Source organism: Triticum dicoccoides, chromosome 1A, assembly GCF_002162155.2.
Source record: "Triticum dicoccoides isolate Atlit2015 ecotype Zavitan chromosome 1A, WEW_v2.0, whole genome shotgun sequence".
NCBI classification, from domain to species: domain Eukaryota; kingdom Viridiplantae; phylum Streptophyta; class Magnoliopsida; order Poales; family Poaceae; genus Triticum; species Triticum dicoccoides.
The window spans coordinates 455,635,041-455,652,176 of record NC_041380.1 but is presented as its reverse complement, the minus strand read 5'-3'; the positions used below and the strand labels follow the sequence as shown (position 1 = coordinate 455,652,176).

General features: G+C 44.7%; 1 protein-coding gene across 1 annotated transcript; it reads right to left on the bottom strand.

Annotated features, from left to right (window-relative positions):
- Nucleotides 1-1,302: 1,302 nt before the first annotated feature.
- On the bottom strand, nucleotides 1,303-4,173 carry LOC119278490 (endo-1,3;1,4-beta-D-glucanase-like). Its single transcript, XM_037559840.1, has 7 exons — nucleotides 3,871-4,173; nucleotides 3,751-3,772; nucleotides 3,121-3,247; nucleotides 2,603-2,693; nucleotides 2,426-2,515; nucleotides 2,227-2,327; nucleotides 1,303-1,673 (listed from the first exon to the last, which is right to left on the bottom strand). The coding sequence occupies exons 1-7, from the start codon at nucleotides 4,019-4,021 to the stop codon at nucleotides 1,533-1,535; spliced, it is 723 nt and encodes a 240-aa protein (XP_037415737.1). The 5' UTR covers nucleotides 4,022-4,173; the 3' UTR covers nucleotides 1,303-1,532.
- Nucleotides 4,174-17,136: the final 12,963 nt, after the last annotated feature.

Genomic DNA, 17,136 nt, shown 5'->3' with positions numbered 1-17,136 from the left:
ACAACCACATGTTCCCCCGATCCCATTTCTCCTACGAGGGGTCCTCTTCTCCTACCTTCTTTGAGCCGGCCATGGATCCCCTACTTTCCGACCTCCTGATCCCGTCATGGATGTTACAACGTCCATGTGCACCCTAGTGAAAAGTGAGGAAGAGATTGTCCCCATGACCTTGATCTCGCTGCTGCAAAATCGCCATGTCCCTGTTGCCAGAGGTCGTGCTACGAGCCCCGGGCAGCGGAGCTGCGACCATAGACGCCAGATTTCGTGATCATCGCCTGCAACATAGATGATGTCGTGGTGGCAACAACTCAAGATGGATGATGTTGTGGTGAGGAAGGCTGTGGTGATGGTGACGGGTAAATCTGGGCAAACGTCGGGCCGGGCCGGGTTTCAGGCCGGGCTTGTAAAAGCCCGACCTTCATTTCTCAAGCCCGAGCCCGGCCCGAAGCCCGAAATACTTCATATTTTCAAGCCCGAGCCCGGCCCGAAGTCAAGCCCGAAGCCCGAAAGCCCGGTCCGAATGCTATTTTCTAGTACGCACACGTGCAAGCCCGGCCCGAAACCCGAAAGCCAAGCCCGAAATACGGGAAAATTGAAGCCCGAGCCCGGCCCGAACTATCTTTCAGGCTGCAAAACAAAGCCCGAGCCCGGCCTGAATGTCAAGCCCGGCCCGGCCCGGCCCGGGTTTTTCGAGCCGGGCTCGGGCCGGGCTGCCCATGCCCGGGTTTAGTGACGGGACAGTGGGTTCGCAACATCGTCCACGTTGCAATGGGTCACTGCAACATGACCCATATTGCACAAAACTACTGTGCGAACGATCCTCCCTCGCCCGATATGTGCATGATGCTAAACCGAATGCACCCGATATGTGCACGATGCTAAATCGAATGCACGGCTGCACTTACATCCCATGCATCAACGGCTTGATTTGGCATGTCAGGCATGTGTCGGCAAGAAAATGTCGCTTCTATATTGGGACTCCCCACGTAATGCAATGTCACACAAGCTAAAGGTGACCGCAACATGGCCCACCTTGCAATGGGTGCCAACAACATGATGACCCCAACATGGCGCGCCTTGCTATGGGTGCCCACAACATGGTCCGTTTTGCAATCATCCTAAGGATGTCTGGGACAGATCAAACGGGTGCCGACCCAGCCGATCTGATCAGCCGGATGACCCATGGCGTCAGCCCGCATCTCTCTAAAATTATATTGGAATAAGGAATAAACCGGGTTGTAACGATCTGTCCTTTCATCCCCAACACCAAACAAAAAAGAAAGTAACCAGGGAGGTGCCAACTCACAAACTGCAAATACCACATTTTATTTGAGTGCAGTAGTTCAATGTTCAGCACAAGCAGACCCCGATACGAGCAATCACACACATACCAGCAGACCTGCGGCAGACAAAGATGCATGCGCTATAGGCTATATAGCTAAGACCATAACATAAACCGTGGGTGCTCGCGTGATGACTCCTGAAGAGTGACACTGGCTTATTACAAAAGGATGGCCGCTAATTCATTAGGTTTACTTGAGGTTCTTGTTAAACCAGTCAACCATGTCCGCCAGGGCTTCCTCGGCGCTCTTCACAGCAGCTGCGTCTTCGCTTTTGTATCTCACGGTCCATCCATGAGAAACCCCAGGGAAGATCTTGACAAAGTGAGCAATCTGTAGGTCCATAAGATATATTATATCAGGATGGGAGATTTTGAGCTCCAGTTCTCAAACAATAATGTGTCTCCAATTTATGCACATTCTACTGTACTTTCTGACTTAATTTTCAGAGAATATTACATCCTTTTCCCTCTTTTTCATCATGATACCTTTAATGCTAGTGAATATTAGATGGAAATAGAATAATACCTTCTCACATTCAAGAAAACAAGATGCTCAGATGATAATAACACTAGCTTGTAACTATAAAATGCTAAGGTTTGCCCAGGGGCTCATAAAGTAAAAGCCATGAAGCCTGGATGGCTCTTAATTGCAAAATGTCTGATGTACCTACTTTAACATCAAAAGGCAAATTGGTACATAATTTGGGAAGGAAGTAGAAACAAGTAATGCCGGAACAACTAGACAACATTCTGGTCAGATACAGTTCCGCACCAGGGCAGCTCCAAATTTGACAATTAGTTTAGCCTTTGTTATATCACATATTCTATAGCTTGAGTAGATCATGCTTGGTTTGAAGATCGAGTTGCTGGAAATGAGAACTTACCCCTGAGTTAGAGGATAGAACCTGCTCGAACTCCTTGACCAATTCTGGTGGGGACATTACGTCGGTTTCAGCTCCAAGTATAGAGATGGGGCATTTCACCTCTGAGATATATAGCACATGTCGTAGTGTAAGAATCTGAAACCTTTCAAATGGAACAATTTAAGTGAGTATATGTAATTCTCAAGGAGGAGATTTTTACCTTTTATATCATCAACAGTAACAAATGAAGGGTGCGACATAACAGCTGCCTGGATCTCATTAGCTTTCCCTAGCTCTGCAACTACCTTTGCTGATATGTGGGGAGATGAAGCACAATGCTTAGCAGGTTAAACCTTAGAATTTGGGTTCAGATGTAACAAAACAAAACAGTGCTTACCACCCCAGCAATAACCTGCAGCCCCAACACTAGACGCTCCTTGTTCCTTTAGAGCAGCAATAACAGGTTTTGCCTCTTCAAATGCTTTTCCCTGTATAAAAGCACAATTTATTTGTTTATATTAGATGTGACATCACATTCAACGAGAAGTAACTCAAACCCCTATCAGCTCAGTAGAGCGTCTCCATTCTATTCTTCTGACCCAGGAGAGCTTATCCACGTTGGTGGAAGAACATGACAACAATCAGTCAATATCCTACACATATTCTCACAAAGTCATAACATGCTACCATATATATGTTGTTAGGTTTGGACCTATTGGTTTTATCATCACCTCCCACCTTCGGTTACTTAGTTAACGCTGTCCGAATCTAAGTACAAAAAGCCAGGAATGTCATGCGATGGAAACTGGAAAGCTTTCGAAACATATACCTTAAACATAAACCAAAGCAACGTGGCCTGAACATTTACAAGAAAAATAGAATAACAAGGTTTCAGGGAATCAGGAGATAACAAACCGGGGTATGCTCCTTTATCCACACTGCTATTGGTCGGTCAGCGTTTTCAGGTACAAATGGATCCCCATGTAAGAAATCTGGCACGACAACAAAATATCCAGACGAAGCAACTTTATCGGCTATCTTCCTTCAAGAGGAAAGAAGCTACAACAGAACTCCTTCATTGTGATAAACTAAAGTAGAAGGCACAGGCCGTCATAAAATAGAAGTCCATAAGAAACTACTCCTATATTCAGAAAATAACAGCTGGGCTAAAATCTCAGCCATAAATTATGCGAACCTTCCAGTTACATATTTGCCCAAAGTATGTGAGAAAGTATGATTTGTCCTTCTCATGCGGATCGACTTCCACACACAGCACAGAAGTACTCCCTCCCTCTGGAAATACTTGTCGGAGAATTGTATAAAAATAGATGTATCTAGAACTAAAATACGTCTAGATACATCCATTTCTCCGACAAGTATTTCGGAAGGGAGGAAGTATTATGATCAGATGGCCTCTGAGGACGAAATCGCCCAATTTCTAGACAATATGCACGACCCGGCAAAAAAGGCAGGCGAAAAGCAACACCGTTGCTAAATGGCGTGATGATTATCACTATTGATGAATGCCGCCAAGTATACTACTACCTCAGATTCGGCGCTTCAAAACCTGCGAAGGGAAGCCGGGTAGCGCCGTTAATCGTCAGTATCACCGGCAACCGAACTTGAATACGAACGAAAAGAGGAGTTCTGATCGAAATCAATTACCGTAGACGTCGGAGATGAGGACGACGGCGGCCTTGGAGTCCTGGGCGCCGGCGACGTACGCCTTGATCCCGCCGAAGCTGTCCACGACCTTGCCCTCGCCGGCGGCGGGGTTGAGCGCCGGTGGGTTCGCGCAGCACTGCGGGCTCGCCATGCTGCTGCGGGTGGGGAGGGCAAAGGGCTAGAGTGATGATTGCTTGGCGATGAGATTTGGATTGGGATTGGGAACCGGGCCAGGCGACAGCACCGCAGCGGCACGAAATAAATGGGGGGAGAAGGACAGCGGACGCGTGACTGGCGGCTCGTTTCGAATCTGCTCGCGTCTGGTCGAAGCTCCCAGACTTTTGGGCCTTCGCTTTTCCTTTGGCCCTGTTTGGATACTCTAAGGGCCTCTTTGATTCACAGGATTGCAAAAACACTGAAATAGAAAGAATACAGGAAATCTATAGGGTTGCAGTTATAAAACAGAGGATTGAAAAACAGTGAAAGTATAGGAATATGAAACAAATGGAACGTTTGAAATGCAAGAACTGAAATCAAAGGAATGCATTATTTAGTAGAGAAACCATGCGCTGGTATGCAACTTTGTCCCTCTTGCCTCGGTCTTTGTGTAAAAAAGAGGTCTGACTCAATGTTTCACTTCATGCGAAATCACAGGAAACCAACAGTGTTTCTCTGGATTGCAACAGTATTCCTCCATACTTGTTCCTGCAAATCAAACATCGCTACAGTAGCAAATCCTATGGAATGAGAATTCCTGCGTTTTTCCTATGAAAAATCCTTCAAATCAAAGGAGGCCTAACTTGGTTAGAGGTTAGAGTTATTTTCTAACTCTAGACTAACCTTAAACTAACTCTAGCCTTTGGTGATGTTTGGATGAAAGGGTAAGTTTGAAAAAAAATGCACTTTTTTCAATCATTTGACTCTTTTAACCAGGATTTGTTGTGACCGGCTCTTGTGTGGGTGACCGGTGCCGCGGCGGGCGAAGGTTGCGTCGAAGATGGTGCGGATGGATGGGAACGGGATGGAGGCGGACGGGGCGGGCGGACTGATGCGGCGGGATGGAGGCGGACGGGGCCGGCTGGGGCAGGCGGAAGGGACGGTGACGGGCGGACAAACTGGTGCGACGGGATGGAGGCGGACGGGGGCGGGCAGACGGGGGCGGGCAGACGCGGCCGGTGTGGGCGAGCGGACGCGACCGGCGATGCAGGGCGACAGGGGCCAGCGGGAGGAGGAGAACGAGATGCATCGGAGGGGAGGAGAACGAGAGGCAGCGGGGACGAATGGATAGGATCCGGTGCGGCTGCATGCGACAGAAAAAGAATTTTTTTAGGGCCCCACCACAACTAGCTCCAATTAGCACCTCTTCACAGGGATAGTTTTTTTGGTGGGTTAGTTTCAATCTAACTCAAACTAGCCATGTATTTGGATATTTTAAGAGTTAGTTCAGTCTCAAGTAGCTCAAAGTAGCTCTAGCCCTGGGATCCAAACAGGGCGGCGAGAGGCCGCGAACCGGGGTGACCTCACTACTGACCCAATTCGATTTGATTCTCTTCATCCTTTTCACAGTGGCAGTGGCGCGGGCCACAGATTTTGCTAGTTTTTTGACATCTTGCCACAGAGTATGATAAAAGAATAACATTCATTTTTTGCGCAAAGTGCTTCTTTGAACATTTTTTAGGGTATGCTTCCTTGAACCTTATTACTATGTACGTTTGAGTGCAGCGATTCGTGCCCAGACTCATCTGCTTTCGATCAGAAAAAATATATAAAATTTTAAAAAATTGCATGGTAGATAATTTATTGCGTTAGGTCCGTTCTAATTTTCAGATTATTTGGACATCTGAGTAGCTCGCAACAAAAAAGGCAAATCGGGTCAGAACAATACATGAACAACAAACTTTTTTACACGCCCCGTATTTATCTTTTTTGCCGAGAAATGCTCAGATGTCTAAATACTTTGAAAATTGAAGCGGACCTCACGCACCAAATTATGTACCATGCAAAAAAGTATAAAGAGAGCTATTTCATGGATCTTGGTCACAATAAAAAGAATCCAATAATGATCTATCAACTAAATGAGTTTGTTATATAATCCCATATCTTCAAGGTTGTTAAGATGATTTAGTAGATGTGTCGGTATTGTTTTCATCTGCCGTTGGGATTGACTGCTTTGAATTGAATTTTTTGGAATTTTTCTAGTATTTGTATTGAATTTTTTTTCTTCAGCGCAGGTGCAGATGAGCCTGGGCCGAGAAAAGGATTTTCGTGTCGGTTTCCCCTTTCATTTATCTATATTGATTTCCCTCCTACTTTTGGATTTTTCTCATCGGATTACCTCGTAAACCGTCTTAATTGTCCCACCTTTTATTAACTTACCAAATAAAAATATATTTTCTTTGTTTAGCCATTATGCTCTAGGTAGGTAAATCACGAGCATGATTTTATTAAAAAATATACAACATATTAATATTAACATAGATGGGTAAATCACAAGCTAAAGCACCAAAAAAAATTATATCATGTCGCAACGCATGACTAATTATCTAGTTTCATCAGAAAACAAAAGGTTAATCGGCTTTACTAAAACAGATTTGCAATCGATGACAAAAGCAATCAACGATTCTTATTGCTATATTGATTAGCATCAATGAATGGTGGGAGAGAACATCGTGTCCCTGCCTTCACCTGAAATCATGCATTTGGTGCGCCATCTCATCCATGTCTAGGTGGGATGTCTAGACGGAGAGAAACTGCTAAGAGCAACTCTTTGTCCTTCTTCCTACTTCTCTTCTTTCACATATGCAGTACCTCTACACCTTAGCATAAATCTCTATGTCTTTGCTTCGGTGCTCTGTGGCTCAGTCAAATTCGTAAAAGTAATCTAGCAAAAACCCATAAAAACAAAATCTAATATCTTCAGTTCAGACATGACAACCTTACTCTAGGCAAAGTGCATTGCATGATAAGTGCAAGTTGGTTGAAAAATCCAACCCATTGTGCTTCAACATATCTATAATTTTTGATTGCTCCATACTATTATATTATCTATTTTGCATATTATTGGGCTTATTTTTACATTTTTATTATATTTTTGGAACTAACCTATTAACCGGAGGCCCAGCCCAAACTGCTGTTTTTTTTGCCTATTTTAGAGTTTCGTCGAAAAAGAATATCAAACGGAGTCCAAACGAAATGAAACCTTCGGGAGCGTTATTTTTGAAACAAATATGATCCAGAAGACTTGGAGTGGACGTCAAGCAATCAATGAGGCGGCCACGAGGCAGGGGGGCGCGCCCTCCACCCTCGTGGGCCCCTTGTTGCTCCACAGACGTACTTCTTCCTCCTATATATATCCACGTACCCCCCAAACATCCAGGAGCAGCATGAAAACCTAAGTCCACCGCCGCAACCTTTTGTACCCGAGAGATCCCATCTTGGGGCCTTTTCCGGAGCTCCGCCGGAGGGGGCATTGATCATGGAGAGAGCCTCTACATCAACTCCATGGCCTCTCCGGTGATGTGTGAGTAGTTTACTTCAGACCTTCCAGTCCATAGCTAGTAGCTAGATGGCTTCTTCTCTCTCTTTGGATCTCAATACAAATTTCTCCTCGATTCTATTGGAGATCTATTCAATGTAATTTTCTTTTGCGGTGTGTTTGTCGAGATCCGATAAATTGTGGGTTTATGATCCAGTTTATCTATGAACAATATTTGAATCTTCTCTGAATTCTTTTATGTATGATTGGTTTATCTTTGCAAGTCTCTTCGAATTATCAGTTTGGTTTGGCCTACTAGATTGATCTTTCTTGCAATGGGAGAAGTGCTTAGCTTTGGGTTCAATCTTGCGGTGCTCGATCCAAGTGACAGAAAGGGAAATGACACGTATTGTATTGTTGCCATCGAGGATAAAAAGATGGGGTTTATATCATATTGCATGAGTTTATCCCTCTACATCATGTCATCTTTCTTAAGGCGTTACTCTGTTCTTATGAACTTAATACTCTAGATGCATACTGGATAGCGGTCGATGTGTGAAGTAACAGTAGTAGATACAGAATCGTTTCGGTCTACTTGTCTCAGACGTGATGCCTATATACATGATCATGCCTAGATATTCTCATAATTATTCGTTTTTCTATCAATTGCTCGACAGCAATTTGTTCACCCACCGTAATACTTATGCTATCTTGAGAGAAGCCACTAGTGAAACCTATGGCCCCCGGGTCTATTTTACATCATACTAATCTTCCGTCAACAAGCTATTTCTTGCACCGTTTATTTTGCTTTATTTACTTTCAATCTATATCATAAAAATACCAAAAATATTTATCTTATTATTATCATCTCTATCAGATCTCACTCTTGCAAGTGGATGTGAAGGGATTGACAACCCCTTTATCGCGTTGGTTGCGAGGTTCTTATTTGTTTGTGTAGGTACGAGGTGACTCGTGCGTGGTCTCCTACTGGATTGATACCTTGGTTCTCAAAAATTAAGGGAAATACTTACGCTGCGTTACTGCTCCACCCTTTCCTCTTCAAGGGAAAACCAACGCAGTGCTCAAGAGGTAGCAAGAAGGATTTCTGGCACCGTTGCCAGGGAGATCTACGCCAAGTCAAGACATACCAAGTACCCATCACAACTCTTATCCCTCGCATTACATTATTTGTCATTTGCCTCTCGTTTTCCTCCCCCCCACTTCACCCTTGCCGTTTTATTCGCCCTTCTTCTGTTCTTCTTTCCATTTGCTTTGATGTCTTACTTGGCCTGTTTGCTCGTTTGGTTGTAATAGTTGTTTATTTATTGCTAAACAGAGAACCTAAGATCTATGGATCCTCATCCACTTACTAATCTTTTTAAGAGATCCAATTATGATGAACCAATTGCTAGTGAGTTTTGTGCACTAGATTATCTTTATGACGTTTTGCTTGAAATTCGTGAGTCTGAAAATTGTGATGAAGTACTTTATGGAGTGATTCACGATGGATCTTTGAATAGAAAGCATGATTGCGATGATGATAATATAAATTCTATTGATGTCAATTGTGCTTATAGTATGCAAAACCCTAAGCTTGGGGATGCTAGTTTTGCTATGACTACTATTTGTTGCCGCAATGATCATGATTGGGGTGATTCTTCTTATGATCTTGAAAATTTATTTAAGCCCCATGATGAATATGAGATTGATAATAATGGTTGCAATAATATTGAAATTGAGTTTGGAAGAGTGTCAACTTTAGATCCCACATATTTGGAGAATGTTCAATCTTATGAAGTTTTTGATAAAAGTGGGTTTGGAGAGGTCATGACTTTAGTTAATGTTAATCCCACTATTTCGGAAGAGTATCAACTTTGCATGCATGTGGATCATGTTGAGAATATTTTATTTGATAGCTATATTGTTGAATTTGCTTATTATCCTTCATGTAATTATTATGAGTGAGGAAAATATGGTTGTAGAAATTTTCATGTTACTAAATTACCTCTCGTTATCTTGAGGTTGCTATTGTTTCCTTCCGCTTCCTTGCATATGCTAGTTTGTGCTTGCCTTAATAATTTGTTTGCCTATAAGATGCCTATGCATAGGAAGTATGTTAGACTTAGATGTGTTTGTCACGTGTTTTATGATGCTCTCTTTGTGCTTCAATTCTTGTCTTTCATGCGAGCATCATTGAAATCTTTTGCCTAGCTAAAAGGCTTTAAAGAAAAAGCGCTTGTTGTGAGACAACCCAATATTTTTCCTTGTTGTTACTCAATAAAACATTTATCTAGCCTCTGTTTTGGTTGTGTTTTTTGTGTTAAATTAGTGTTTGTGCCAAGTAGAACCGTTGGGAAGACTTGGTAAAAGTCTTTTTGATCTTGCTGTAAAAAACACAAACTTTTATGCTCACGAGAATTGCTGCCATTTTTTATTGGAGAGTTCTATTTAGTTAATTATTTTTGCAGATGATTAATAGATAAATTCCTCACGTTCAGAAATTTATTTTAGAATTTTTGGGGTTCCAGAAGTTTGCGTTAGTTACAGATTACTACACACTGTTCTGTTTTTGACAGATTCTGTTTTTCGTGTGTTGTTTGCTTATTTTGATGAATCTATGGCTAGTAAAAGAGTTTATAAACTATAGAGAAGTTGGAATACAGTAGGTTTAATACCAATATAAATAAAGAATGAGTTCATTACAGTACTGTAACACCCCGGATATGATTTACCCAATATGTAATCCAACTCTTGCCGTTTCCGGCGCTAAGTTGTTTTATTTTGTCGGGTTCGGGTTTTTGTCTCCGTGTGTTGTTGTTGTTGTCATGCATCTTATATCATGTCATCATGTGCATTGCATTTGCATACGTGTCCGTCTCATGCATCCGAGCATTTTCCCCGTTGTCCGTTTTGCATTCCGGCGCTCTGTTCTCCTTTGGTGGTCATTTCTACCTTCTTCTCGTGTTTGGGGATTAAACATCTCCGGATTGGACCGAGACTTGCCAAGCGGCCTTGGTTTACTACCAGTAGACCGCTTGTCAAGTTTCGTACCATTTGGACTTCGTTTGATGCTCCAACGGTTAACCGAGGGACCGAAAAGGCCTCGTGTGTGTTGCAGTCCAACACCCTTCCAATTTGGCCCAAAACCCACCAAAACCCTCTCCATCTTCTAGAGCGTGCGATCACGATCGCGTGGCCGAAAACCGCACCTCATTTGGACACTCCTAGCTCCCTCTATACCTATAAATACCACCCCCATTCGAAATCCCGGTTCTTCTTCCCCTAACCCTAGTCTCCTCCCACCTCTCGCCGCCGGACGCGTCCGCTTCGGGCCGGACGTGTCCGACCTAGCCGCCGCCGCCACGTGGCGCCCTCCGGTTCGCCCGCCGCCCGCGCCCACTTCGCCGGCCCGCGGGAGGCCCTCCCGTCCCGTAGCCTCGCCCGCGCCGCTTCCTCCGCGCGTCGCCATTGTCCTCCCGCACGGCGAGCCACCCTCCTCGTCGCCTCGCGCCCGGCCGCTGCAGGCGCCATCGCTGGCGAACTCCGGCCGGCCGCGCCTCGTCGGGCTTTGCCTCCTCGTCGCCCCGAGCCGCCGAAGACCTCCGCCGCCACTCCCCGTCGTCGCCGGCGGCTCCTCCAACCGGATCCGGGCAGGAGCCGGCCGGATCCGCCCTTTCCTCACCGACCCCGGCCACCACCGCCTCACCGGAGTGCGTGCACCGCCGCCTCGGTTCACGGACCCAGCAAACCCTAGATCCAGATCGGTTTCGGAGGTTGTTTTTTTGTCCAAGTCCTCGTCTCTGTTCTTTCTTTTAAGCATATTTCAACGTGCCGTAACTTTGCATCCGTAGCTCAGTTTTGCGCGTGTAGCATATCAAAATGTTCGCCTCAGAGAGCACATCATTTCATCTTATTGCATCATTTTCATTTGAGTTCATCTTGATGGCCGAAATACTATTGGAAGAGTGCTATTTGAGTTAATTGTCAGATCTGCTGCATCAAATAGCTATTTGTCATTTTTGCCATGATTAATGTGTGCATGATATGCCCCTGAGCTCTACATGTGATTCGTTATATGCTTTGCCATCTTTCCAGAGGTGCAATCCATGTATTTTTTTGATGTGTGTGGTGACTAGCAAAAGCTTGCAAAGTGGTGCATTCGTTAATGCTGATTTCAGGGACTTAGCAATTCCACTAAGTCCTTGATCTGTTTTTATCAATATGCCATATGTTCATGTTGTTTCCTAGTGATCCGTGCCTCTTTTGAGGATGATCAGTAAGGATGATTTGTTAATCTTGTAGTGCTCTATCCATCCATGTCTTTGTTTGCATTTATGGAGCACCCTAGCTTGAGTCAATCGAGCTCTACTTTTGCTATTTCGTAAATCTGGGCAGATTGTCTACTTGTTAGCGATTTTGCCGAAGATGTTGTAGTTGATCCGTGCATGCTATGTTGTTGTTATTACCATATCTAGCTTGTATAATGTGTATTCTTGATGGGTGCATGCTTATATTGTCATGACATGCTCTGTAGTGAGTGCATCGAGGTCGTAAACATGCCTACTTGATATCTGATTTGCATGTTCCAGTTTTTCACTAAGTCTGTGATATGTTTATGTTTTTGCCATGTTCACATGCTTGCAATTGTATTTTCTGATCCCTTTTGGCTCAAGGTCACTAAGGGACTTTTGTTAAGCTCTTTGAGTATCTCCATGCCATGCCTTACTTTGCCATGTTAAGTTCCTGTAGCATATAGTTTTCATGCTCCAAAGTGTGCTACCTGATCTGAAATTCCAGACAAGTGTTAATTTCACTAAGTCTGAAATCTGTTTACCAATTGCACTTTTGCCATGCTTGTTTGAACCTGTTAATGGATGAATTGGCCGTAGTTCAGTGTTCATCTTTTGTTAAGCTTCATGAATGGATCCCTGCCATGTATTTTGTTGCCATGTTTGGGTGCTGTAGCATAATTATCTTGTTGCATTTAGATGGTTACTTGCTGTATATCGCAGACCGGTGCCATATTTGAATTGCTCGCCATTTCCAAACCGTCCATCCGATTCCGGTGCTCTTTATATCGATTTCAACCGACATCACCTCATCTTTCCAGTGGCACTCTTGGATTTCCAAATTAAGGCCAGGTCCATTCATTCTTTGCCAAATCTTGCATATGCATCACATATCGCATCCCGCATAGCATACCATGTTTGCATCATGTTGTTTGAGCTTCGCACGTGGTTGATTGTGTTCTTGTTGCTTGTTTGTCTTGCTTGGGTAGAGCCGGGAGACGAGTTCGCTAATGAGGAGCCCATTGAGTTTGCTTTCGAGGATCCAGTCAACTCTGAAAACTTTGCAGGCAAGATGATCATACCCTCGAAATCACTTCTATCTTTGCTTTGCTAGATGCTCGCTCTTTTGCTGTGCCTATGCTATGATGTCTACCACTTGCTTATCATGCCTCCCAAATTGCCATGTCAAACCTCTAACCCACCATGCCGTAGCAAACCGTTGATTGGCTATGTTACCGCTTTGCTCAACCCCTCTTATAGCGTTGCTAGTTGCAGGTGAAGATTGGAGACCGTTCCTTGTTGGAACATTATTTACTTGTTGGGATATCACAATATTATCTTGTTATCTTAATGCCTCTATATACTTGGTAAAGGGTGGAAGGCTCGGCCTTTTTCCTAGTGTTTTGTTCCACTCTTGTCGCCCTAGTTTCCGTCATATCGGTGTTATGTTCCCGGATTTTGCGTTCCTTACGCAGTTGGGTAATAATGGGAACCCCTTGACAGTTTGCCTTGAATAAAACTCCTCCAGCAATGCCCAACCTTGGTTTTACCTTTTGCCACCTAGCCTCTTTTTCCCTTGGGTTTCCGGAGCCCAAGGGTCATCTTATTTAACCCCCCCCCCCGGGCCAGTGCTCCTCTGAGTGTTGGTCCACCTCGTCAGCCGCCGGTGGCCACCAGGGGTAACTCTGGGCTGGCCTACCAGAAGTTTAGACAATCTGAATGTGCCCTGAGAACGAGATATGTGCAGCTCCTATCGGGATTTGTCGGCACATTCGTGTTGGAAATATGCCCTAGAGGCAATAATAAATTAGTTATTATTATATTTCCTTGTTCATGATAATCGTTTATTATCCATGCTAGAATTGTATTGATAGGAAACTCAGATACATGTGTGGATACATAGACAACACCATGTCCCTAGTAAGCCTCTAGTTGACTAGCTCGTTCATCAATAGATGGTTACGGTTTCCTGACCATGGACATTGGATGTCGTTGATAACAGGATCACATCATTGGGAGAATGATGTGATGGACAAGACCCAATTCTAAGCCTAGCACAAAGATCGTGTAGTTCGTATGCTAAAGCTTTTCTAATGTCAAGTATCATTTCCTTAGACCATGAGATTGTGCAACTCCCGGATACCGTAGGAATCCTTTGGGTGTGCCAAACGTCACAACGTAACTGGGTGGCTATAAAGGTACACTACAGGTATCTCCGAAAGTGTCTGTTGGGTTGGCACGAATCGAGACTGGGATTTGTCACTCCGTGTAAACGGAGAGGTATCTCTGGGCCCACTCGGTAGGACATCATCATAATGTGCACAATGTGATCAAGGAGTTGATCACGGGATGATGTGTTACGGAACGAGTAAAGAGACTTGTCGGTGATGAGATTGAACAAGGTATCGGGATACCGATGATCGAATCTCGGGCAAGTACAATACCGCTAGACAAAGGGAATTGTATACGGGATTGATCGAATCCTCGACATCGTGGTTCATTAGATGAGATCATCGTGGAACATGTGGGAACCAACATGGGTATCTAGATCCCGCTGTTGGTTATTGATCGGAGAACGTCTCGGTCATGTCTGCATGGTTCCCGAACCTGTAGGGTCTACACACTTAAGGTTGAATGACGCTAGGGTTATAGGGAATAGATATACGTGGTTACCGAATGTTGTTCGGAGTCCTGGATGAGATCCCGGACGTCACGAGGAGTTCCGGAATGGTTCGGAGGTAAAGATTTATATATAGGAAGTCATCATATGGTCACCGGAATAATTCGGGGGTTACCGGTATTGTACCGGGACCACCGGAGGGGTTCCGGGGGTCCACCGGGAGGGTCCACCTGCCCTGGAGGGCCCTATGGGCTGTATGTGGAGAGGGACCAGCCCCTTAGTGGGTCGGGCGCCTCCCCCCTTAGGGCCCATGCGCCTAGGGTTTGGGGGAACCCTAAAGGGGGGCGCCCCCCTTGCCTTGGGGGGCAAGGCAACCCCCCTTGGCCGCCGCCCCCTCCTCAGATTGGATCTGAGGGGGCCGGCCCCCCTCTCCCTTGCCCCTATATATATGTGGGGGTGGGAGGGCAGCCGCACCCAAGTCTTGGCTCAGCCCTTCCCCTCTCCCAAGTCCTTCTCTTCTCCCGTGGTGCTTGGCGAAGCCCTGCAGGATTGCCACGCTCCTCCTTCACCACCATGTCGTTGTTCTGCTGCTGGATGGAGTCTTCCTCAACCTCTCCCTCTCTCCTTGCTGGATCAAGGCATGGGAGACGTCACCGGGCTGTACGTGTGTTGAACGCGGAGGTGCCATCCGTTCGGCACTAGGATCTCTGGTGATTTGGATCACGACGACTACGACTCCTTCAACCCCGTTCTCTTGAACGCTTCCGCATAGCGATCTACAAGGGTATGTAGATGCACTCTCCTTCCCCTCATTGCTGGTTTCTCCATAGATAGATCTTGGTGACACGTAGGAAAATTTTGAATTTCTGCTACGTTCCTCAACAGTGGCATCATGAGCTAGGTCTATTGCGTAGATTCTATGCACGAGTAGAACACAAAGTAGTTGTGGGCGTTTATTTTGTTCAATATGCTTACCGTTACTAGTCCAATCTTGATTCGGCGGCATTGTGGGATGAAGCAGCCCGGACCGACCTTACACGTACTCTTACGTGAGACTAGTTCCACCGACTGACATGCACTAGTTGCATAAGGTGGCTAGCGGGTGTCTGTCTCTCCCACTTTAGTCGGATCGGATTCGATGAAAAGGGTCCTTATGAAGGGTAAATAGCAATTGGCATATCACGTTGTGGTTTTTGCATAGGTAAGAAACGTTCTTGCTAGAAACCCATAGCAGCCACGTAAAACATGCAAACAACAATTAGAGGACGTCTAACTTGTTTTTGCAGGGTATGCTATGTGATGTGATATGGCCAAGAAGAATGTGATGTATGAGATTGATCATGTTCTTGTAATAGGAATCACGACTTGCATGTTGATGAGTATGACAACCGGCAGGAGCCATAGGAGTTGTCTTTATTAATTGTATGGCCTGCGTGTCATTGAACAATGCCATGTAATTACTTTACTTTATTGCTAACCGGTAGCCATAGTAGTAGAAGTAATAGTTGGCGAGCAACTTCATGGAGACACGATGATGGAGATCATGATGATGGAGATCATGGTGTCATGTCGGTGACAAGATGATCATGGAGCCCCAAGATGGAGATCAAAGGAGCTATATGATATTGGCCATATCATGTCACTATTATTTGATTGCATGTGATGTTTATCATGTTTTTGCATCTTGTTTACTTAGAACAATGGTACTAAATAAGATGATCCCTCATAATAATTTCAAGAAGGTGTTCGCCCTAACTGTGCACCGTTGTGACAGTTCGTTGTTTCGAAGCACCACGTGATGATCGGGTGTGATAGATTCTAACGTTCACATACAACGGGTGTAAGACAGATTTACACACTCGAAACACTTAGGTTGACTTGACGAGCCTAGCATGTACAGACATGGCCTCGGAACACAAGAAACCGAAAGGTCGAGCATGAGTCGTATGGTAGATACGATCAACATGAAGATGTTCACCGATGATGACTAGTCCGTCTCACGTGATGATCGGACACGGCCTAGTTGACTCGGATCATGTAATCACTTAGATGACTAGAGGGATGTCTATCTGAGTGGGAGTTCATAAGATGAACTTAATTATCCTGAACATAGTCAAAAGGTCTTCGCAAATTATGTCGAAGCTCGCGCTTTAGTTCTACTGTTTAGATATGTTCCTAGAGAAAATTTAGTTGAAAGTTGATAGTAGCAATTATGCGGACTAGGTCCGTAAACTGAGGATTGTCCTCATTGCTTCATAGAAGGCTTATGTCCTTAATGCACCGCTCAGTGTGCTGAACCTCGAACGTCGTCTGTGGATGTTGCGAACATCTGACATACACATTTTGATAACTACGTGATAGTTCAGTTAAACGGTTTAGAATTGAGGCACCGAAGACGTTTTTGAAACGTCGCGAAACATATGAGATGTTTCGAGGGATGAAATTGGGATTTCAGGCTCGTGCCCACGTCAAGAGGTATAAGACCTCCGACGATTTTCTTAGCCCACAAACTAAGGGAGAAAAGCTCAATTGTTGAGCTTGTGCTCAGATTGTCTGAGTACAACCAATCATTTGAATCGAGTGGGAGTTGATCTTCCAGATGAGATAGTGATGTTTCTCCGAAGTCATTACCACCAAGCTGCTAGAGCTTCGTGATGAACTATAATGTATTAGGGACATATATGATGATCCTTGAGATATTCGCGATGTTTGACACCACAAAAGTAGAAATCAAGAAGGAGCATCAATTGTTGATGGTTGGTGAAACCACTAGTTTCAAGAAGGGCAAGGGCAAAAAGGGGTGCTTCATGAAACGGCAAATCAGCTGCTGCTCTAGTGAAGAAACCCAAGGTTGAACCCAAACCCGAGACTAAGTGCTTCTG